At 46.4% G+C, this 24,096-nt stretch overlaps 1 protein-coding gene across 1 annotated transcript; it reads left to right on the plus strand.

Moving 5' to 3' along the window:
- LOC149372562 (glutamate receptor 3-like) lies at positions 1-22,941 on the plus strand. Its single transcript, XM_089586662.1, has 16 exons — positions 1-683; positions 6,045-6,200; positions 7,953-8,204; positions 8,759-9,000; positions 9,917-10,066; positions 11,293-11,481; positions 12,375-12,482; positions 13,031-13,141; positions 14,294-14,503; positions 15,558-15,913; positions 17,639-17,837; positions 18,820-19,064; positions 19,822-19,924; positions 20,721-20,939; positions 21,771-21,908; positions 22,604-22,941. Exons 1-16 carry the CDS (start codon positions 560-562, stop codon positions 22,805-22,807), a joined length of 3,006 nt encoding a protein of 1,001 aa, XP_089442788.1. The 5' UTR covers positions 1-559; the 3' UTR covers positions 22,808-22,941.
- Positions 22,942-24,096: the final 1,155 nt, after the last annotated feature.

Genomic DNA, 24,096 nt, shown 5'->3' on the forward strand with positions numbered 1-24,096 from the left:
TTCCCGCAATGGCGGCCGTCGTCTCCCCAGTTCGCCGCGGCGGACGCCACTGAAGCGAGCCCGAGCGCTACTGGGATTTCGCGGTGCGCTTCCGTGCGTCGTCCCGGCCTGTCGTCGTCCTGGGATCCCGCCCGAGCGGCGTTTGGCTGGACGTGAACCTCCTCCGTGTTTGGAAGAAGTCGCCGTCGGTGCGGTTCGAGCGATTCGTGGTGAAGCTTAGGGACAGAGAACAGGGGTGAAGGGGAAAGACGGGCCGCCCAGCCGTGCCGGCGGAGTGTGCTCGTGGCGGACCTGGTGCGCGCGCGCCGCGCTGCCTTCGTCGGACATGGGAGGAGACTCCACGCTGCTGAGCCGGCCGCCGGTGGCTGCTCGGTGACGGCGGTCGACCCGGTGCGCTCTTCGGCATCCTCCTCCTGGTCGCGGGAAGAGCAGTTGTGCGGTGTGTGAGCGTGTGCGCGTGCGAGTGTGTGGGTGGGTGCCCGGTGCCGCGAAGGGAAGAACGCTCTCGGCGTGCTCGTCGCTAGCACCCACCGTGTGTGCGGTCGTCACGTTGGCAGACATGGGATGCTGCGGCTCTCCCCGAGCCCGCCGCTGGTCGGCCAAGTCGTGGGTGCCGGTCGTCTTCGTGTTGCTGGCGTTACACCTGTCCTCGGAGCACCACGGCGCAGAGGCGCTGAAGATAGGTAAGAAACTTCGCTCGTGTGCCGGCTGAAGAACGCTGTGTGCTTAATGCCTACTAAATGTGCAGTACAGTGCCCGGTATTGCACGAATTGAGAATAACAATAAACGTAAGAGCTATTTGGTGCAATTAATGGCCTGGGTTTCGGAACATCACATTCTGCACGCACTTAGGAGGAATTATGCTTTACCACTTCCGCATCACCAAGGTATATTGAGCACTGAAGGCGGCGGAGAATGTCGCCAACGCACCCAGCAACGCGCTGCGGGAGGGCTATGTACAAGTATATGGGATACTGTGCGAAACGGTCTCGTCTTTGAAAAATGCCAGTACTCGCTGTGCATTGTTTGAAATAACTCTAAAAACAGCTGAGTCTATGGCAGCTAAGTATGGAAACAAGCACAGCCACCGGACACGTTAACGAAAGTACAAATTTCCTGAAGCCTCAGTCTTGCTTAGTCATAAACACCATTTTAAAATTTACGCTTTGTCAGCAAAACGGCAGAAAATTTACGAGATATTATGCAGAAAGCCGCTTTAACTAAGGCAGTCCGGGGGGAATATGATGCCTTTCAAGCGAAACTGCTATGCTTCCAGCTATCGCTAATACTTGAAACTCCTTGTTAGGAGTTTTAGACATAGCTTATCTTTTTAGAGATCTGTTCATGCCCATAGGCTTGCATTGCGCTGTTGTTTGGGATTATCAGAAATAGCTCATGTCTTCCGACGTACCGTAGGAGTCAGAGGCTGCACGATACTCAGCCCAAGCTCATTTTATAAGCAGCCAGTTTTAAAACCACACTTTAACACCTCTTAATGGTAACGCCAGCCGATGGAAGCTTTTACAAAAGTTCAACTTTATTCATTCAGTGACAAGCATTAGATCTGGGACGCAAGTTCTGCGATGCCGTTAGCTTAGACATGGCCTGATCATAATGAACCGATAAAAAAAAAAACTCAATATGCGTTTATAAGTAGCCTACACTTGACCGAGGCGTTTTTTTCTCGCGATAAATGTGCCCGGGAGCAGGTTTTTTGTTTTCCAAGTTTGGAGCTCCGCTGTGTGTGGTACGGTAGGGCAGCTGCCATTGTACATACGTACACCTTCAGAGAAACTGCAAGATTTATTGCTACATAGACATCTGGAGCCAACTAATCCATGAGCGTCGAAGCACACTGCTTAAAACGAATGGTTTTGTCTCCAGCACCACTCTCTGTTCCTCGTTTTTGCTAGGGAGAGTGATGTTGATTCCGTGCAAGTTCCACGGCACTCGCGGCCGGCTTCTTCACTGGCCGCCTCTCTCGTGAGCCCACACGGAGGCCGGCGCCAAGCCGTGCGGTGGCGCTGCTCGCCAACGAAGCAGAAAGAAGCGCTCCTTTCGACCCGGGGTCAGGGACCGCGCGAGCCTCCTCAGAAAAAGAGCCGCCGCTGAAGCGGCTCTCTATATCGACGGTATAGACTCGCTCAGCTAGCGCTCTTCGATTCACCTGCGTACGTCGAGGAAACCCCAAGTGTGTTCACGGTGCGGTGAAATTGCAAAGCGGCCTTGCTTAAGCGCTTGCGTTGCGCTGCAGTTTGGGTCGGGTATTTCAAGCACAAGCTCTCCCAGGAGCATGGCTGCCGAATATTCAGGGTGATCGCTTTCTTTTCCTATTTCAGGGGTGTTCTAATTTCGTTCGTTCTCGCTCGGCCACTTTCATTCATTCATTCATTCATTCATTCATTCATTCATTCATTCATTCATTCATTCATTCATTCATTCATTCATTCATTCATTCGTTCATTCGTTCATTCATTCATTGAAAACTAGACACTTAACCACTACAGTGAGAAATTTTTTTTTTAACCTAACCGCTGCATTTCAGGAATCTTTCCTGCGAGCGCTAAAATAAGTAGCGGAGAAATGTCTTGCCGTGTTGAGGGGATATTTACAGTCGTGGCATATTTTATGCCCTTCAGTAGAGGATTTGCGTAGATGTCAGGAAATTATTTCATCGACTCCTACATGGAGTTGACATGCAGCTCTATATTTTGTCGGACTTGCGCATACTGAAATTTCTGTTCGTAATTTTTGTCAGTGGTCTTGCGCTTCTATGAAACTTTGTGCCTTCTTTAATTTTCCGCACATAAGTAAAAAAAGTAAATGGAAGTGGTTGATTCTCAACATCCAGTATCGCAATTAATCTATACCTGCCAGCGGACATAATCCAGGAAGAACCGACGATAAGTAATTTACTCCAGCTCCGGTGAAATGAAGCAGTCCAGGAGAATTCGAGAGGAACACTGAACTCCACGCGTTTGTCAGGACTGTTACAGGTAACTTCATCAGCTAAATCAATTTTTTTTTATGCGTCGGTCACAAGAATTAAGTAGCGTGGCCTCTTCGCCGAGTCAGGAGCGTTGAATGACTTCTTTCTACTTTATTTATTTTCGTTTGGCGTTGCATTCACAAACAAACACTCATTTTTCATCGGAACTTTCTATTGGCTAACCTTCCAGCCATGCCTCCATCAATCCCACAGTCTTTCTCTTCTACCCCATAAACATGTAAGATTCAGTTTTCAAAGAATACCCCCTGAAGACTCAAGGAGCACGTCAAAAAAGAGATGTTCCTCTTTAAATCGTGTCAACCAAACCTCTGGCAAAACTTGCACGGACGGACTAAAAGCTGGGACCTCATGCCCCAAGAACACTTCCTTGTTTTCGTTTAAAGCTCCACAGGGCAGTTCAAAGACGCAGTTCCAGCACTTGCAATTCCTGGAGAGTTCTACAACCGCCTGGCGACTGTAACCCTCAAGAGAGAAAAAAAAGACAGGAAACTTATGTTTATTTAATACGCATCGCCTCTGGCTTATTTTTGACTTATTTTTTAGTGACATTCAAGATGCTAGTCCTTGGGGTGTAGCAGAAGAAGTATTACTTTCCTATAAGAAATGCATTAAAGAGCAGAAAGCAGCACAATGAATTGATCTTAGTATCCTTAAACTTTTTTTATTTGGCGATAAGCTAGAGAATTGTCAAGCAGTTTTCTGTTTGCAACAAAATGCAAAATCAGTACAGATAATGTCCAAAAGGAAGACGACTGCTTCAACAAAGCAAGCAAAACGTCGAGAACGTCAGCAAGGCAAGATCAGGTGTTTTCATAATAAGATGACAACAGATTATTTTTTTCTCTTCCGTTTTCTCTCAAAAACAAAAAGCATTCAGTTATTTCAACATCATCCTGGAAGTATTTTGTCATTGAAGGTAACCATCTGCGTACGCAGTTAGCTTAAGGGGGTACGCGGCTTTCAGTAAGAATTTTTTATTGATTACTTGTACGAAATTTCATTTGTAGGAAATTTTTGTATGAGATAATTTTATGACTACTCCCATAAAATTTCACTCTTTTAACTCCAGAAAACAGTTTGTAATATATCAGAGATTTCTTTTAACGTTTCCAAATTTTTACTTTTAAATCTACGAGAGATGTGTCGGTGCGATCTGTGCAGGTGGATTGTACAGAAAGGCGGAGATTACGTACGTGATAGGGCTCAATAATGCCGCGAAAAATGAGCTCAAATAACTAGTTAGCTTTTTTTTATGTCAGATTTTTTGGGCAAGATCATGTTGCGAACTTTAAGGCCGCTAAAATCGAATGTGAGCCTCTTTTTTAAATTTTCATAATTGGCAATGTGCTTTGAAATGTCGAACGTCGAAAATATGCATTTGAAACGTCTTCGAGTTCGCTTTCCCGCATTACACATTTATAAAATGGCGTTGCTGCGCATAGTATCGTTGCCGAAGTCTAGTTAACCTCTTTAGTATCGTCATCAGATACAAAAGCGGTGCCTGTATTTGATGCATAAATAAATGTCAGCGACGCTACTTTATAAATTATTAATGCGGGAAACCAACTCAACGAGCTTTCAAATGCGTGTTTTTGATGTTAAGTGTTTCGAACCAAATTGCCAACTTGAAAACTTAAAAAAAGAGGGCTCAATTTTGATGTCAATGGTCTTCAATTTAGCAATTTAACTTTTCCCCTAAACTCAAAAATAAAAAGCTTGATTAGTTATTTCAGTTATTTATTCGTCGAAGTATTGATCCAAATCATGTACATAATGTATCCCTTGCTGTACAATCCACCTGCGCAATCCCCAATGAAGCAACTCTTACACTTTTCAAAATAAAAATCTTGAAACATTAAGAAAATTCAGCTGCATATTTTTCCTCTGAATCATCTAAAACGTCTGCAGAGTTAAGAAAATGTGCCATGAGGCTAGATCAACATTCAGTCCGTTTCTACTGGTGTTCTGGAGATCAAGATATTCTTAGAGTATTTTTCTCGCAAAGCAGTCATTTTTATTTTGAATTTTTGTCAAGCAGTGTGTCTTGAGATATATAGAGGGATAAGGAAATTTCATGCAAGAAATATAAAATTCAAAAATTTGAAAAACAAAGATTGCCTTGCCCTGCAGTATGGCCCTAGAAAGGCAACAAAACAAACCGAGTCAAAATTGATAAAATATATAGTTATGATGAAGTCTACTTCACAAGGTAAGAATCTAGTCATCAAACCGAAAAGGAGAAAAACTGAAAGATGATTACGATAACCAGTGGTGCGAAATTTGAGCGCAACTCTTCACCTGCCACCGCTGGCAGGTGGCGTGTGAAGAGCGCGAAAACCGCGAAGGAAAGAACGAGGTTTGAAGCGTTGCACTTCTGAGTTGTCGTAATGACGCCAAACGACGTTCGAGTAAACTGCAAGGCGTTTTTTTTTTTTTACACCAGGTAAAGCCTTTGAGAACCGCTAACAGAATAGCAGCTTTTCTATCTGTTGATGCCCTAACGCGTTTGTGGCAGCAATCAGCGATGTACAACCGAGAAGTCATGCACGGAACGACAAATTGTATCTAATGGTTACACGTGGAGCTGCTGATGGACAAGCTGTCCTTGGAGACTCTGGTGTGGGACATCCTGAGCTTAGTGCTCCATCGTTTTTAATGAAGTTTTTCTATCCATTCGGTAAAGTCGAGTTCACAATAATAACCGTTGATTCTGATGCTACGTTCAGCAGTGCGTGATTCGCAGCGAAAGACCAGGATGTGTTTTAGTTCGATTAAGCTCCCCCCCAGACATTTGACCAAGGTTCTCGTATGTACGTATAAAGCGCATTTTGTGTATTGTAGCGCAGTTTAGGGTGATACTGTTTGGTATAGTGCTTGGCAGCAGTTCCAACTTGATTAATTAATTAAGCAATTCAGGATAAGTTTTCTGCAAATCCGCTTTTACACAGCGCAATTAGTCATTGTATCAAAAAGCATCTGAGGACATTGCTTGGCTGTGCGAAACAAGTACGAGTGTGTTTTCTGCTCTCGCAGGACTGGTCATGGGAGTTAATCAGCCCCACCGTGTCGTCACGGCGTTTCGTGACGTCATCGAGTACACCAACCAACGCGCCCCTGGAGACCGCTACAAGATCACCCCACTAACAACCAGAGTGTTCGACAACGACACATTCAACGTCACAAACGACGGTACTGTGCTGTCCACCATAACCATCGGCTAGCATTGTCATTACTCGTTGACATTGATGCCTTAGAACATCTCGTTCATTGAATTGCTGTTCTTTTACGTATCTTGCTTTGTACTTTTTGTTTTGTAGTTGTTATCATGATGCCCCTCCTGCCAGGGCCCTTCACTGGGACTGCAGTATGCTCTAAATAAATAAATCGTCATGTTTGCTTGAACACGTGAAATTTTTACGCGTTTATAAAAATAAAAAGATTGTACCAAAGGCTCTTATCATCTTACATCATGAAAGACCGCACAAATCGCAACTTTGGGCTCATATCTGTCCACCAAACATAGATTCGTAGTTCCACCATTCCCTCAAATCCGCGCTGCACTCTGAGAAAGTATAGAAATGAACTCAGCCGAACATTACTGCCGACGTTGTTACACCATCTGCGTAAATGATATTTCTCATCTAATGCAATATTTGCGCAACAATGAAATTTCGAATGCAGAGCTGATATCTTCGGTGTATACCATGAAACAAAGTGTTTCTTCGAAATCGCATTATAAAGCGACTTCGAAGTCGAATACAAAGACAGAGTTGGAAAGCCCTCCAGAAGCATCACCCACCATCCACCCCCCCCCCCCCCCCTCCTCTCCACCCTCCTAGATAGGGGGCTGACCACCCGCCTAGCACCACCCGGCACCTTCCTCTCCAACCAACCTTCACCCAACAGAAAAAATTCTGTCGCGGGTGCAAACCCTTGGTTTAGACTAAAAGCATTAATTAGGGTCAAAGCATCAAAGTAACCAGAGAGCATAAATCAAATGGCTTTCTCAGAATTGTAGCACCAGACGTCTGATTGTCCCATAAATGTTTATAAGTATTGCTGTTAAGACGAAAACGTGGTGATTTTGCTGCCCTGTGCTTTTGTAACAAGCTGCGGTAAGCCTCAAAGCTTAAGAATTACAGTTGAAGTCGCGTTTTCGGCTAGAGGAGAAGTGCCGAACCGTGTATACTTTGCGCGCGGATGTTCGCTATGAAACTTAATCTACCAAGATTATTGCCCATAAACAATGCGCAAAGAATTATGGAGAGTTTTCAGAAAAGGACAAAATAGGTGCTTTTGTTCGCTTTTTTGCATAAGTAAGTCCGATCTACAGTAAATTGTTGCTGAACATTACCACCTGGGCGAAAAGACGCGACATCAGGCAGCAATGTTATTTGCACTTTTGCAGCTTTTAATGCTGGAATATAACAGCAAAGCATCCTATCCAACACATTTTATTCAAAATACAAACCGATACTATGTAAAGCACGTTGCCTAGTAATAGCCGCGTTTCCTACCTCCGCTTCCTGTGAGGTAGCAAGGAGGAAGCATGAATTAACGGTCAAGGGTAGGTAGTAGCCGCAGGAGTTACTGCCTATTTACTATCTTTTTTTTTTCTAATAGTGTACGATAAAAGTCTCAGTCAAACCGGAGCTGATGATTTTCGGGTAAACTGCAGCGCTTGTGCCCACCTGTTTCGTAGACGTCCATTTACGCAAGCGTTGCCTCGAAAGATAAGCAGTCATGGCAGGGTGTCTCCTCATTTACACGGCGTGGTTCGCTGCCGCCTGCTGTAGATTACACAGCAGTATCAGTGCTCTGTGACAGGGATGACGCAGCTTCTCTCCCCGCTCCATGGGTGCTCTCACCGAATGTCTATACGCGCGAATGGCTGTGTAGTACTGTATCTCATCTATTCCGCTCGCACTATGTCCGCCGCAGCCTGCGGTCAGCTGAGCTCGGGCGCAGCACTGCTCGTGTCCCCGGACGGCGGCACGGTGCTCGAGGCGCTGGCGGCCGTCTCGTCTCGACTCCAGGTGCCGCTGTTGAGCGCCTCGTCGGCGCGCAGCCCGGCCTCGTCGCGCCTCACGCGCTTCGGCATCACGCTCAGGCCGCAGGCACACGGGCCACTGGCCGCCCTGGTTCACAGCCTGCGCTGGCCACGCATCTACTACATCTACGACGCCGCCGAAGGTGCGCGTGTGCTTCCCTCAGCTCGCTCTCTAGCCTTCTCCCTTCTCTCTGTACTGAGGTGAATTAATGACATGCACAAACACTTGGTTTTTGCTTGCTCGCGTGTGTCTGTGTGTGTGCCGTCCATTTCTGTTTGTAATTGTATTCTCGAAGTAGAAATTGTGCATAGCGACGCCTATCAAAGTTACTTAGCCTATGTTGCAGCTTTATTCGTATAAGAAGCTAGTGCATGCCGAACTTGGTATCATAAGCCTCTGGTATCAGCGCCCCCCGCAGAGCGAATGTGGCAGTGTCCCTCACTACCTAAAGCCGTACCGCACAACCAGCAACCTCTGGTGGTTGCAGCATTCACGCTCGCTATTCGACCACAGTAGCCGTGTACCAGAAATTTTTCACAAAAGCTGTACGCCCACCTCGTACGGAACTGATTTATAAAATGAATTTATGACATGTCAATGGGATGGGGTTCCAGTTGGGAAGGAAGTTTCCTTTGGGGCGCGTTACAAGAGCCTCAGTGCAATAACCACTCCGCCAATGCGCTTCCCGTGCGGCAGGCCTGGACAGGCTGCAGGAGATCCTGGCGGCGCTGCCCGCCGACTACCCCCTCGAGGTGCAGCACGTGCGCCGGATACGCGGCGAGAAGGCCGCCTTCGAGTTCCTCCAGGAGAGGGAGAACCAGGAGTGGGACACGGACAAGTTCATACTGCTCGACTGCAGTCTGGAGACAGCGCGTCGCATCGTCCAGTACGCGTACGGCAAGCGGCGAGCCTACTACACCTTCCTCTACGCTCGATACGTGAGTACACGTGGCCACGTGGTCATGCTTTAATTGTATATATGTGGCCTAATGTACTACGCTTCCAACTAACATAATATAACGCAGATTTAACACAACTTTTTTTCACTGATATATGCTCAGCAACTCAATGTTAATGTCCACCCCAGGCGGTGCCTTCAACATCATCGTCATAACCATCATCATCACCGCCAACCTGATTACGCCCACTGCAGGTCAAAGGCGTGTCCCATTTCTCTCCAATTAACCCTGTCCTTTGCCAGTAGCTGCCACCGTATCAATCTCATCCGCCCACCTTTCTGTCGCCCCCTGCTACGCTTGCCTTCTCTTGGAATTCACACCGCTACCCTTAAGGACCAGTGGTTATCTTGTCTTCTCTCTTAAATCTGGCTCATGGTGACAGACACTAACCTCATTTCACGTATTTCAAGCCTTTATTTTTACTAACTTGATGCTGGGAAACAAAAGGGCTCGAGATGTGTATTATTGTGTTGACATCATGGCCCGCCTATCTTATTTCCGGACCCGGTGGTATTCAAGTAAAACTCTTGCTCGTGCTAGTTGGTTCATGCTTGAAGAAGTAATGAAAACGGCGCAACGAATGAGGACTAAAGTAGAACACAGACGCTGGTCCTGTCGTTTCTGTTCTATTTTTGTCCTCGTTCATCGCACCGGTGGTATTTATCTGCTACTGAACCCTGTAAATCCTTAGCTGTGCTAAGTTTGCTCGCCAAAACAAACAAATCCTGTGGCAACGAAGTCTAGTCTAAACGGAACTCCTGAGAAGCCCCTGCTCCACACGAATATATCTGATTTTATTAATTCACTGTTAGTTTCCATGTACTTCCGGCGCCGTTTTGACCGCTGCGCCTTGCATGCAGTCCACATCATTCTCAGCAAACTGTCCACTCTGCAGACGCTTCCCGAGCACTGGCAGGACACCAAGGTGTACGACCAGAGCAAAGTGCTGGCGCTGCGGATCCTCCAGGATGACGCCAGCAGCCACCACAGCGCCGTCAGATCGGCCAGCAGGGACTCCTATTACAGCTCCTCCGAGAGCGTCACGGTGAGCGAGTCTGGCCCCAACCACGTTGCTGCTCCTTCCGATCAGAACGAATATCGAGCGCATGCACTTGCTCCGCACTGCACCTGAAGTGCTTGCATCTCATGTGGTTGCGTCTGGAGCAAGATTTCCCTTCTTTATTTCGTATGAATTCGCTTCGATGTTACCATATTACGTGTCTCTCCTGGTCATTTACTTCCTTTGTGGCTCAAGTATGGTTGCGTGTCAGGACAGCTCTTGCTGATAGCACTGTCCCCTCTCTGCAGCGTTCAGTAGCATCCGGTTCACTTGCGTTACATGGCTTCTTCCTTTCTCTCTCTGTTCGTATGTTCTTACGTTCAAAACTTCAGTACGTTTAACGAAATCTAAGGTTTGACGAATATCTCGTCTGGTCGGTTCATTTTGTACCGACAAAGGTTAATTCCGACCATTTTGTCGGCGCACAATAGATGACGGATGTTTCAGCTTCCATACGGAAGCATTTTTTACTGCGTGGTTCAACCTCCGTCATCTTTTGACCCATACCTCTGGTCGGCGTAAACCATTTTTTGTACAGCACGAACTTAGTGCGCTTGCCGCCAAGAAGCGATACTAGCTACCCCAGAACATAAGGATGATTATCGCAGCATAGTGGCATAAAATATCGCTTCCAAGGTGGTATGCTACCGGTAGTAATTAATATCAGCGCATTTTCTGTTCCACAGAGCTTTAAGGAAACGGCTTGTGAAGCTTTATGGTAGAGGCAAGAGAATCGATTGCCCATGATCGCATGTGGCAAAACTCAAGCTGTTCATAATTTTAATGACACCTGTTGCGACAAGGGAGCTCTGAAGGCGGGAGAAGCAACAAGAAATTGTAATATGCGAGTAATTACTCATTGGCATCCACCCAAGCGCTGTTATTGATCAATTCGATCTCGCCCTACCCCCCGGTTAGCTCAGTTGGTAGAGCGACTGCTCCGGTGAAGCGGTGATCCCGGGTTCGAACCCCGGACCAGGACGAATTTGTCTTGAACTACGATGCTTCTGAGAAAGCTGTATAGATTTCCTTTGTAGCCGTACGGTTGCGCTTGGGAGGATGACAGTGAGTAATTACTCCCTTATTACATATTTTCTCCACCTTGGGGGATTCCCCTAAAACATTTGGCCAACGAGCAGTTCCGCGCGACGAGCTGCTTTCGATGCCTAATTTCCCTCTGCCTCCACTGTCATGTCCTGATTCTCCACCAGGAGGAAGAAGCCCTGGCGTACGACGCAACACTGGTGGTGAGCGACACGCTGACGCGGCTGTCCCGCGAGCGCCCAGAGCTGGGCCTCGAACTCTACCAGGACGCCACTTCGGGCCAGAACTCCCAGTGCTACGGATCGCCTCTCGTGCCCTACAAGCACGGCCAAACCATCGCCGAGCTGCTCAAGAAGGTGACACCAGCTCTCCTCGCGAGCTTGTTCTCGAGCGGCTCAAATAGCTTAATGCTCGAACTGGCGTTAAAAAGAAGAGTAAACCATCTTTCTCCGTTTTCATTTCTTCAGAGCCAATTGAACAACGTACAATAACAGTCATCGCTGGCGTCAAGACTTTATAAATTCAGTACAAATTTTAGTACGGGACTAAAATTCTCCAGGAAAGTTTGCTCAATCTTTGCGCTTTTTCAAATTTGTGTTGTCCAGTTCGCTTGGACAGACATCGTATGGCAGTGAAAGGTAGCAGCAGCATAAGAGACACAAGATAATATCCTCATAATGAGACTAGCCCAGCAAACGCAGCTGCCGGCCATGTTTTTTCTGTGATCGTAGCAACAGCCCTGTGTTCGTTTTCTTTTCATACGCGAAGCACGTGTTGGCAGTCTCCCAAAATTTAATTGAGCTTGGTACTTTCGAAGTTCCCGCCACTCACAACTGGCCCGGTCGCTTTGTTTGAAACCATGCGATACAGAAATCACCGGCAAAATTGCGAAAATCAGTCATTATGCGCTCCCTTCCAGACCTACAGAGGGACAGTTCCTACTTATTCTTAATTTTCATGACTTCTTGGCTGGACACTTAATGCAAGAACAAAACATGTATCGTTGTTGTAATCAAGCGCCTATCATTCAAGGCCTGTCAGACCATATTAGGAAAGCTACATTTCTATTGATCACAAATAATTATTCCTGCTGTCTAACCTTGAACATCTACAAAATATAGGCGTGGCAGATATAAGGAACAGCAGCTGTCACCTTTTCGACAAGGAGAAAGAGCATTCCCGATCACTGCTCATTTAAATTAATGTGAAGCTGTACCACAGTAATCTCTGTCGATTCTCTTTTACGCAGACCTCTGTCAACGGCACCACTGGCCAGATTATGTTCGACGAGCAAGGACAGCGAATCGGTTACACAGTTGACGTCATGGAGCTCACGTCACAGCAAAAGATGCAAAAGGTACTCCTTCTACTTGTCTTTATCATACCTATTACGCCAGAAAACAGAAAAAAAAATTCTCTCTTTCATTCCCCCGTTGTGCAAAGCTATAAAAGACTCGAATTCCTTCATCCTTATGCTTACTGCTTTGCTCGAGTTCATTGCAATTCATCTTCTTTTCTTTGCAGAATATCTTACTAGGCAGAGTAAACAGATATGCGATTACATTTCCATATAAAAAATTTCAAACTCAAATCATGCATTGCAAAGTGTCGCGTAAACCACAGCGGACTATATGGCCCAGTAAAATACATAGCGCAGGCCAGGTATGCATATGCGCCTACTACTTTTTCAGTACATTATAGTAACCTCATCTAAAGGACATTGTAGCAGTTCTTATTCATGTGCGTAAGCTCGCGTTATTGCGGCCTTCTTCTTTTTTTTCTGTGTTTCGCTCTACTACTGATAAACTTTTGGCTCTCGCTGCATTTGCTTCATTATCACAATGATTTTTTTTTCCTCCGGATTCATGTGCTAACCAACTGCTATCACGTTTTGTGCCCCCGTAGATCGGCTACTGGTCCCAAGCAACCGGTTTCATAAAGCAGCCAGATCCTAGAGGCTATCAGCCAACCTGGGCCGAGCCATCTGTGAAGAAACTTGTGGTCACGACTATTGTGGTAAGCGGTACAACGAATCAGTCAAACCGGGTCGCTAAACTATCAAGCAAGGTTATGCCACATAAAGAAAATATTTACAACGTTTACCCCTGTTGTTTACATCGGACGGCTAAGTAGTGCGGAGCAGGTGCAGAAGATGAACACGTGACCGCGGGGGGGGGGGGGGGGGGGCGCTTAAGCTCCGCTTTAAGGGTATGATGGCGCAGTGGTGCGTCAGTTAAGCGATGTGCCACGGTCCTACGATGACCGGTGTTGCCACCGGTGGGGATTGCGAGACCCAGGGGGCTCTTCACGAGCAACCTCCCGTGATCCATCTTTAAATTAACCTATCACGGCGGGCAGGTTGTGATAACGTCACGAGGTCGCGTGACCTAGGCGGCCCACGTGCCCCCTAGGTTGCTTCTGTAAGGTTTTGTCGTGCATTGTTCATTCGCGGCCAAAGGTACCAGCGACGACGCCGGCTTTTCTGCGAGACGGGGCCCTCAACACTGTCGCGTTAATTTGGTGCAGGATCTGAATATTGCCTCCGTGACAATATAAGCTAGTCGGTTCGTAGCGCAAATATAACAGCAGCCAATGAGGTACAACAGGTAGGGAGGAGACACGGCACAAGCTTCAGATGAATGTTTCTTACTCATGGCGAAAACAAAAATCGTATGGCTGAGTGATTCAGCAGGTAAAATAGCAAGCAACTGGATTCGTCCCCTCCCTATGTACTGTCACTCACTGGCTGTTGTTATATTTGCGCGTTAATAGAGATGCTGCCTTCCGCAGTAGTCATTGAGAATTGTGTCGAGTTGCCTATTTGTGAGCCAGTTGTCTGTAGCTGTGTGACAGGATCCAAATTCGCCGAAGTTTTACGTACCAAGTTTCCACTGCGCACCACGCATGAAGGCCGGCGCCGTTGTGGGCTGAGAAATAATTTCATTCATCGGAGGCTCTTTACTTTGCATGGAAATGTAAGTATAAAAGAAATGTCGCCGTCTTCATGGATAACAATAAGACCTCCATAGGTAGGAATTAAAATCGAGGCCTCGTTTTCCAAATCGAAGCGCAGAGCCGCTGAGCCTTGCACAGTACTCTGCAAAGCCAAATGCTAAATACGGAGTTGGAGATCATGCAGCACAATTAAGCTGCACTTCTCGTCCGCAGGAGCCCCCCTTTCTCATGTACAAGAACGCCAACGACACCAGCGAAGACGAGGACAATCTGGAAGGCTACTGCAAGGATCTCATTGTCAAACTGATGCGTTCGATGGGACGAGAGTACAGCATTCATCTCGTCAAAGACAACAAGTACGGTGTACGGGACAAGTCGTCGCAGTCTGGATGGAATGGCATCATTGGCGAGATCCTCAGGAAGGTAAGAGCACAGTAAACGGGTCTTTCTGTTGGCTCTGCTTTCCTTTCAGTAGCAGATAACCAATGCGAAATTCTTCATTATGAGCGTAACATTACATACAGCTCCCATATGAAATGTTGAGCAAAAAAAAAGTGCGCAGAAAACGACTTACAAAGGTAAGAGGCCACAAACGCGGCGTTGAGTTTGTCACCTCCTTCCTTTGTCTAACATTTTCCGCGCTTGTTTTTTGTCAAAGATTAAACTTCAACAACTAGCCCAACTCACGATCTTTAGAATTTCCCAATTAAAGCTTACTTTTACACTTGTGTTCGTCCGTACTTTGAGCTTTTTCTCTGAAATCTGATACTTGTTTCCAAGTACTACTATTTCCAGGCTTTATAGTATTTTGATGTCGCCCTCCGCGGTGGCTCAGTTGTTGGGCGGTCGGCTGCTGAGCCCAAATACGCGGGTTCAATGCTGGCCGTGTCAGGCGCGTTTCGATGGAAGCGAACCTTAAGGCACCCGTGTGCGGTACGATGTCATAGCATGTTTAAAGAAACCCGGGTAGTCGAAATTAATCCGAAGTCCTCCACTACGGCGTCCCTAAAATCAAAGACCACGGCTCAGTGAGGCGCGAAACGCATCGTGTCGGTTATGAGGCTACAAGTGTAAAAACTAATAAAGAGCCAACCCAGTACCAATTCCCATTTCTCACAGCGGCAGACTTTAAATGAACGCAGACGAGACCCGATTTATGGTTGTGACTTTAAGCTAGAGTCAAGATTTTTAAGAAGACAGCGTTTTGGGGCTATGGAGTGTAAGTTACGAGTGCGAGGCGACGACTTCCACGAGAGCGTTGTCTTCACGCGCCTGCGAGCCATGAGGCAAGCCTGTAAGCTGGCGGCGTGCAGTCGCAGCTTCCACTGTATAGCCACAGAATGCCCCTGGAAACAAACCATTCGCCATATCTCCTGTAAAGCGTGCTCCTTTACATACACACCCTGTATGTGGGAAAGTGACATAGGCACGAAGAAGGCGCACTCATCGAGCGGATGGCGCTGCTCCACCCCCACAGGAGGCCGACATCGCCGTGGCGCCCCTGACCATAACTGCCGAGCGCAGCCAGGCCGTATACTTCACCGAGCCCTTCATGAAGTCCGGGCTTGCAGTGCTGGCGCGGCGGGCCGACATCGAGCCGCTGAGCGTGTTCAGCGTGTTCAGCTTCCTGCGGCCCCTGTCGTGGGAGGTGTGGCTCTGCCTGCTGTCGGCCTATGTCGCCGTTGCGCTGCTGTTGTTCTTCATCAACCGGCTCAACCTGGCGGTGGCCACGCCCCCACGTACGCCGCCCGGAACATGCAGCCACTTCTATAACAGCCTGTGGTACGCGCTGGGGGCCTTCATGTCCGAGGAGTGCAACAACTGCAGACCCAAGTACGTTGCCCGCCAAATTCTCCTTTCTCATGTCTCGACAACACTCTGAAAAGAGCCCCCCCCCCCTTTTGTTTCAATCAAAAAATGCCACACCGCCAATTAAAGGATGTAAAGGATAGACGGAGAACATGACAATGGCGAAATATTTTCGTTTCACTAATCGAACTACATACAGGCTCCATAATGGATTCATATTATATAAACCGATCGCTGGGTATCAGATATGCATATTTTAACTAACTAAACTTTCTTAGAAGAGGAGACAGCGCAAGTGTGAAATTCTTTTGGCCATTTATCTCACACTGTGCCGCATTCTAACCGATGACGATTTCGCAAGATGTAAGTTCATTGCTTAAGCTTCGTAATTTGTTTGTAGCAAATAGCAATACTCGAGCCGTGTCAAAACAAGTTCCTGTATGGCTTGGAGTGATTTTTTTTTCGCTTTTTATGGGGAGAGGCGACTCTTTAAAAGCAGAATGTGGAGCGCAGAAACTGTAAAAATGACAACACACAGGCCCCAGAAGAGTCGCTTTATGTACTAATTAGGCTATTTAGTACATAAAACTACCTATAGCCTTTTTTTAAATTTTAATTTTAAGGGGAAAAATTCTATTCCGAAAATGAAGGCTGTCAACATGGATGGAGAGCTCAGTTTTTTAATTTTCGTTTTTGCAACGTGGTTTGAAATATTGAACGTAAAAAAATGCGCATTTGAAAGCTCTTTAAATGGGCTTTCTCACATTTCAGTCATAGAACGGTGTCGCTTCCATTTCTAATGCAGCAAATACAGACGCCGTTTGTGCATTTCACGACATAGAAGCAGCTATAAGAATTCGAATTTGGCGACGATACTGCGCCCAGCAACACCATTTTATAAATATGCAACGCGAGAAAGCCAACTCAACGCGCTTTGAAATGCGTAATTTTGATGTTCTATGCTTCGAACCACACTCACTGCTGATAAAGAAAATTTAATAACTGGGTTAACCTTCTTTGTTAACGGCCTTCTATTCCGCAATAAAAATCGGGCCGCCTAAAATAAGAAGAAATTGTGAATTTCAGCTAATGGCCTCATTATTGACCTCTATCAAGTATATAATGCCTTCCTTGCTGTACAGTCTATATACAGAGACCGCATCGGCGCACCTCTCATAGTTTTTAAAATAACTATCTCTTAATGTTAAAACAAAATGTGAAGTGGGCTGAAGCGGACTGGCTCGTACATGTTGGCGGAAAGGATTAAGACGAGACAAAGGGGCACAAGTGTGTGTCATGTTCCCTTTGTCATGTCTCAAGTGCTGTTACATCATATCCATCTAAAAAAAATAAGACATCCTGTGTATATTTTCGTGGTTTCTTTGTAACCTGTTCTTACTATATATGTGGCTGAATATCACTGACACAGCAAAGTCAGATGGAAATAAAAGTAGTGGGAATCCGTTTCAGCATCCCAGCAAATCTTCCTGCTAGCATTAGTGCTAACATTTTTTTCTTTTTTTTTTCCAAGAGTGGTTCTGCCTATTTGAGCATTTATCTGTACGTGAACCCTACACCTGTTGCCTGTCGTTAATATGATTATCACGGCATTACACTTGTGAAGATAGATATTCTTTCAAGGAGCATTGTTTATCAATATTTCTACGTGCATTTAACTTCTCGCCATCAGGGTGCTGGATAGCGGCCTTGACATTCGGTCTTATTTTCCTCCGCCATCCCTCTTTCCAGATCTGTTGGCAGTCGACTCATCAGCCTGGGCTGGTGGTTCTTCGTTCTGGTGATGTTATCAATGTACACGGCCCAGCTGTGGGTGAACCAGCCTTTTAAAGCCCCCTCCGGACCAGTAAAAGATGTCAAGGAACTAGCCATGCAGGAGAAAGTGGAGTATGGAATCGTCAGGGATTCTGCAACAGAAGAATTTTTTAGGGTGAGAACTCTCTTAACAGATCTTTCTTTCCTTTCTCCCTGGCTTATGACAGATCTATAAACGTGTTCCTTATGAGAAGTACGCCGTCTCAAGTCTCCTAACGCTGTAATTGTCGTCATCGTATGCGATAGCATGACTATTCACATTACAATCAATAATATTTTAATCATGCCATCTGAAGAGCTTTTGCATCGGAAGAGTGATTAAGTTCATCACAATAACATCCTGAGGTTATTTCATCTTAAGGTTGTGTTAGGGTTTACCGTAACATAGTTGTACCATTTTCAACCCACTGTTTGTGAAATGTGCGTATTGCGTTTTTCTCTTTAGTTGCCTTGTTAAATTTATTTTAACTGTACTTTTCTTCGCGTATTTAGCAATGCCTCGTATTCAACAGCCACGTGGTAGAACTTTTTTACGATACAAAAGCTTCTAATGAGCCATGCAGTCCGTGGGTTTCAGTCCACATTAGCCATATAAATCTCAAATCCAGATGTGTCTGACCATTTTTTTTTTTTTTTTTACAAGGCACTGCCCAATGGTCACAATCTAATCGTGTTGCCGCTCATTAGTGCGTCCCATCTCGGCCTCATCTTCGCATCGGCAACCTTGCTTTTCCCCATTATTAAAATTCCTGCAGCAACGCACACTTTACGAGTGTAAACAAAAGTGGGTGGGATATAAATCTTTGAAATGAACACCGCGATCACAGGTCCTAAATGTCTCTAGTCAAGAAATCTATCTCCTCTCAATCGAGGAGCAACTCTTAGGGCTGCGTGCGCATGTGACGTGCTTCTGAAACAAATGGCCAGAACTGTGCCTTAACGAATAGAAAAAAAATAACCAACAAAGAGATGTAACCATGGCAGGAGGCTGAGTGAGGGCTTTGTGTAGTTTGCAAGCTGCCAAAAGCTCAAAGTGCTGTTCGTAAAAAAGAAGCTTGAATAATCTAAAGTAATCGCTTCCAAATCCTTGCTTACAGCGGACCAAGGACTCTTTCTACGCTAGAATGTGGGACTCCATGGCTTCTTTTAACAACACAATGACAGCTACAAATGAAGAAGGCGTGACTAGGGTGCGCGAGTCAGAAGGAAACTATGCCTTCATAGTGGACACTGCGAAGATTCAGTACACCACGCAGAAGGCACCCTGCGACCTCGTCCAAATCGGCGACACCTTCCAGCCATCTGGGTATGGTGTCGTGGTCTCGCACAAGTCTCCACTCAAGTGAGTAACACCTTGCGTAGATTTTCCTCAATGCTTTTTTTTTCTTTTTTTGCTTCTTATTATCTCAACATATCTACAAAGTTCACCCTCCGTAGTGACGCTGTGTGAATATGCAGAAGAGTACGCTAATGTGTTAAGAAACTTAGTGTCACACCAGCGGCGGCGCTAAACGTAAGCTAAACAAAGGCTACGTGCGGGAATGATTTTAGAACGCAATCTTGTTCATTCGGCCTAGCGTCGCACGCGAAAACAACGCAGTACACTAAGTAAAATGCTATCACTCAAATGAGCAAAATCGTGCTTAGTGACACACATGAGGAATTGCCCTGCTATAATTATATTGAAGCTAAGAGTGAACTTTAACCTCCATGTGGCGTTCATTGGACTCATATTTTATTATGATGATGTGAAAAAAATGCGTTACTTCTCTCTTATAAAAATTGCCTTTAGTCTTTCTATAGACTTCTTATAGATTCTATTGCCTTTCTATAGACATTTCCTTCTGTCTATTCAAAGTCTATAGACTGCCTACAGACAAAAGTCTACTAAAAGTGTAGGGTGATAAATCTAAAATTTTCTAAGACATTCTGTAGACAAAGGTCTACTAAAAGTAGATGACCATACTCTATAGATTGTCTACAATCTTTATTGACATTCTATAAACTGTCTAAAGAAATTCTGTGACGTTTTCGCGTTTATCAGTACTTTCTTCTAGCGTGATTGAAAGCAACCACGACTTTGCACTCGCCTCTTTCAGAAAAATTCTGGATGTCACTGTAGCAAGGCTCCAAGAAGATGAAGAACTTGTTGCTCTGCACAAGAAGTGGTTCGGAAAGGAAGAGTGCCCAAAGCCAAGTCAAGTGAGCTGTCTCCTAATCTACTCTTAAATAACAGAACACCGACTAATATCGAGCAATGGGCATTATGCTTTCTGTGAGACAAGCGAGTTATCTAAGTTTAGCCAGTAAGGGATCAACAGATGAGACTGCAAAACCCGTCTGTAAAATGTCAGGTATATGTACCTTTCTTTTGAATTTCCAGGATAGAGCAAATTGCTGAACTTGCTATTGACGCCTGTGCGTCATTTATTTTCTGGCTACGTACGGCATCCTCTTGTAAGTTGCCCTCAATACAGAAAACAATTTTCCTACAAGCATTTTGTCTTGCATCGTCAGGCACTCCTATAGCTTGTAGCCGATTTCAGATAACTAACCTAACAATGAGACTGCTAGCTGCAGTTGCAACTCAGCTCCTCGTGGCCATTTGAGTTCCCTAATGCATGCTAAGAAAAAAAATGGGTTTGTGCTTGAGGAAGAAGTACCGGCATCTATACGAGGAAGACGGTTGTTTACAGCTGAGAAATTCTCGGGGCCTTAAAAACTGCCTACACCGTCCAAGTCACAGGCTAAGCAGTAGTTCTGGAGGTCATTTTTGTATTAAGGACAACATATGTGCTCGAGAACCATCACGGCCTCTGTTTCTGAACTCGTAAGCTTGTGATGCTGTGTGTTACATGACTAGAAGGAGGCCTTAAGCTGGAGCTACAGTACGAGAACTCCTATACGTACCAGCACGATAGTCTAAAACTGACCTCGCCACCACTTCTGTCCTCCACGCGCGTCTCTTACTGGTTTTATCGGTTCTTGTTCTGCGCAGAAGGCAGTGCCGCTGGAAGTGACCAAGGTTGGCGGCTGGTTCGTCATCCTGGGGGCCGGCCTGCTGATAGCCGTGGCCGTGGCCGTGGCGGAGGTGTGGTGCAAGTCTCCCGCCAAGCCCAAAAAGGAGAAGAAGCCCAAGGAGCCCAAGGAGCCCAAGCCCAAGAAGGAGAAGAAGAAGAAAGAAAAGAACAAGGAGAAGGACGGCGAGCAGATCAAGGTGACTGCTGCCTCTCCCTATATAGACCCGCATTACTCCGCCCCCTTGGACGGAACCGTATATTGGCACACGCCACGATCTCCAGTGATGAGCCTTCCGATTAACTTCATTGGCCATATAGCAGGCTTCCCTGCATGCTTGCACGACAGTGTTGCTGGTCCAGTCATGCAACAACTCGCAACAGTATGTAATTTCTGTTAGCGCAGTCGCGAATTTAATTAGAACTGCGGAGCACGCTCTGTTTACTTAACTCGTAACTATACTGATTTGTAGGCTGTTAACAATAAGTAACCACTGAGTAACCATCTTCCTGTTAGATTAAGAATACCTAATGCATCGCTGTAAGTTATTTATGCCAAAATTTTGAAGACATTGGCCGCGCAGTTATGCACCCCCTGTTTCTTACGTCATTTAAATTTACTGCACATTATATTTGTCCTTAGTTTAGTGAGCTAGAAGTTTCATGAGCAATAAACAATCTGAAGTGTCAAAGGTTTTCATTTCATAGTCTTATTATTTTCTCCGACCTTCATAAAGACTTGCAGTACAAAGACCGCCTTGAAAGGCGCTGAGTAGTCGCAGGCGAAGTAGTTAAGACCATCAGAGCAACAGGTAATGTGGAAAGCGTGTTTATTTTTCAGTATGCTGTATTGTTCGCCTCTGTTCCCGACGTCTCCAGCATTCAGATCATTAAGCTGCATGATATGTCCCAAATTTGCAGCCATTTTCGGCAGCCAGCCATATACATTACGTAGCCCTTCTCCTGTGCGGCTCATGGCATGTGTGAGAAATGCGTGAGGTGAGCGAGCGGTCTTCGTGCCCTATACGCAGGAGGAAGGCGTGGAGACGCAGCTCCTGCAGCCGGGCACCAACCCGAGCGCCTACACAGGAGGCTACGTGGGTGGGGGCGGAGCCGACCTCACCATCGAGGAAGTGGGCGAAGAAGAAGAGGAAGACGAGGTGGTCAAGGTAAACGGCGTTTCTGTCACTTGCTTACAGCCTCCGGTAGACAGCTCTCCGTTAAAACTACTACCGTGAGCCGCCAGTCTTCAAGGCCTGCGTATCTGGCTCGTGACCACCCGAAAACGTCGTCACGCGCAGCCGCGTCCCCTACTTGAGACCCATAGAAAGTTCCCCCTGCGCGTTCCTTCCTACAGACAAGCGCGAGAGTTTGTGGGCCATGAAAGCGGTCGAATCACATGCATTTAAAGTGCGCTGAAAACTCTTGGCAGTGCCCTAGTAGTCGAAGACCAGTAACTTCACTGTAAGATGTGGGGTGATGGGGGGTAGGGAACATTTTAAGTTTCAAATGGCATTAGCCTCCCAATAATTACGTTGGCTGTTGCTTCGCATGTACCCTATACTTAGAGAACAATAGCATTGCCTGCCATTGCATGAGGAGGGCTGCGCTGTCTAAAAGCTTCAGAAGCACCTTAGTTACCAAGCGCTTATCAATTTGGGAACACCCGCGAACGCAACCTGGGTGACACTGTTCACTGACAGGCGACACATAGCTCTAAGGGACCCAGAGGGTGGATAGAGCCTATGTGTGTAGTTCGTTGCTTCCGAAGATGTCGACACTCAAAACTGCGGCCTCGGCCATGTATCGGCCTCTCTCACTCATGCGACCGTTCTCAACTCGCTTTCTTTCCACGTGACCGCAGGTTCCCATCGCCGACGTGGAGAACCTGACCGACTCGGCGGACGACAGCCGGGACATCACGCGCGACGTGACGGCTGACCGGATCGTGCCGCTGGCCGTCAACCCTCTGGAGAACCACCCGGAGATCAAGTCCATCGACCACAGCCCCGTCGAGTCGCCCAAGGGCGGCGGCGGAGGCGGGGGATACGAGAGCTCCGAAGTCTGAGCGCCCCCCGTCGGCCTCGCGTCCCCCCGAGCAAGCCGCTGGGGCCTCTGCAGGCCTGCGCCACAGAGTGGAGAGCGAACCTTTTTCTACAGCTGTGCTGCCGAAACGTCACCTGGGAGCTGAAGTCTGGGGTTAATGATCGTGTTCTTTAGTGGTAATTCGATAAGAGGGGGATACCCTGGGTTGCATGGCGCCCAAGCGAACGATGCTGGCTGGTTGGTACTTTTTATTAACATTCTGGGCATTTAAGCATTATACAATCACTCATATAAAAAAATTTATTGCTGTAGTAGCACATTGATTAATCACTAACCACCATTTCTTGCGATGAGGTTCGTCAATTCGACCACCGTTTAGCTGTCACCAGCACGTTGGCTGCTCACGCATTTATCTACAACTGAAAGAACAGCTTGCAATGCGAATGAAAGCGCAGACAGTGTTTATCTCTTCATTTCGACTCGAAAGATCAAAAACAAAAGTAGAGACAAAGCTACACGAGCTATGTAGATTTTTAAAATAAGAAGAAGCAAGGAAAGGTGAAGTTGGGTTTTAATGATTATGCGATTATTAAACTTTCGCACACCATTTCGCTCCGGTGACGCTTTGGCAGCCCGTTAAGAAATTCTAACTCTGACGTTTACGTGTTCGGACGTTGAGGTGGTGAAGTCATGTGAGTCGGACCGCCGACGCGATTTTGTGATCCGCTGAGTAGTCTCGGTCCTAGTGGCCGCAGTACTTGAAGGCGCTAAGCTTTACATTGTGTAAAAAAAGAAAAACTAATTCTTCCTTCATTTCAGTGCGCCGTTGATGTTCGACAAATCCGCCTCTTCTTTCAGCAGAGCAGTTGTTGACTGTCGGCTATAATATAATGGCATGCTTTGGGGTACATACGGCACAGCTTGTATAATACGCTTGACCCGCTCAAACTCGAACGTTATCTAATGCTCTAGAATGATCCGATGCGAACGAGCGTTTCGATCAAGGTAAAAAAAAACCCTGGCTCACAACATGCACCGATGCAAGAACTAAAAAAGGAAAACTTTGGCGTGTTATCTGGAAACAACAAAAGAAGCGAGAAATTCTGTCTCTTACGAGGCAGCGGTTTAGCTGTAGCAATTACCGAGTGAGTGAAATGTATAGAGCTAACCAAGGCAGCGGCAGCGACGGCAGCCCGCCGTTTATGGAGCAACGCACACTGCCACTTCCGTAGGATGGTTCCGAACCAAAGCGTGTCCATATCCGAGTGATCCATGCCTCGCACTACCTTTCCCACGTACAAAGAATTGAAG

This window comes from Amblyomma mixtum, chromosome 1, assembly GCF_055824585.1.
Source record: "Amblyomma mixtum isolate Tamu chromosome 1, ASM5582458v1, whole genome shotgun sequence".
In the NCBI taxonomy this organism is placed as follows: domain Eukaryota; kingdom Metazoa; phylum Arthropoda; class Arachnida; order Ixodida; family Ixodidae; genus Amblyomma; species Amblyomma mixtum.

Coding starts and splice junctions, on each gene's coding strand:
- LOC149372562 (XM_089586662.1), top strand. CDS start 560: ATGGGATGCTGCGGCTCTCCCCGAGCCCGCCGCTGGTCGGCCAAGTCG. Junction 19,065..19,821: donor TCGCACAAGTCTCCACTCAA/GTGAGTAACACC, acceptor CGCCTCTTTCAG/AAAAATTCTGGATGTCACTG. Junction 19,925..20,720: donor AGTGCCCAAAGCCAAGTCAA/GTGAGCTGTCTC, acceptor TGTTCTGCGCAG/AAGGCAGTGCCGCTGGAAGT.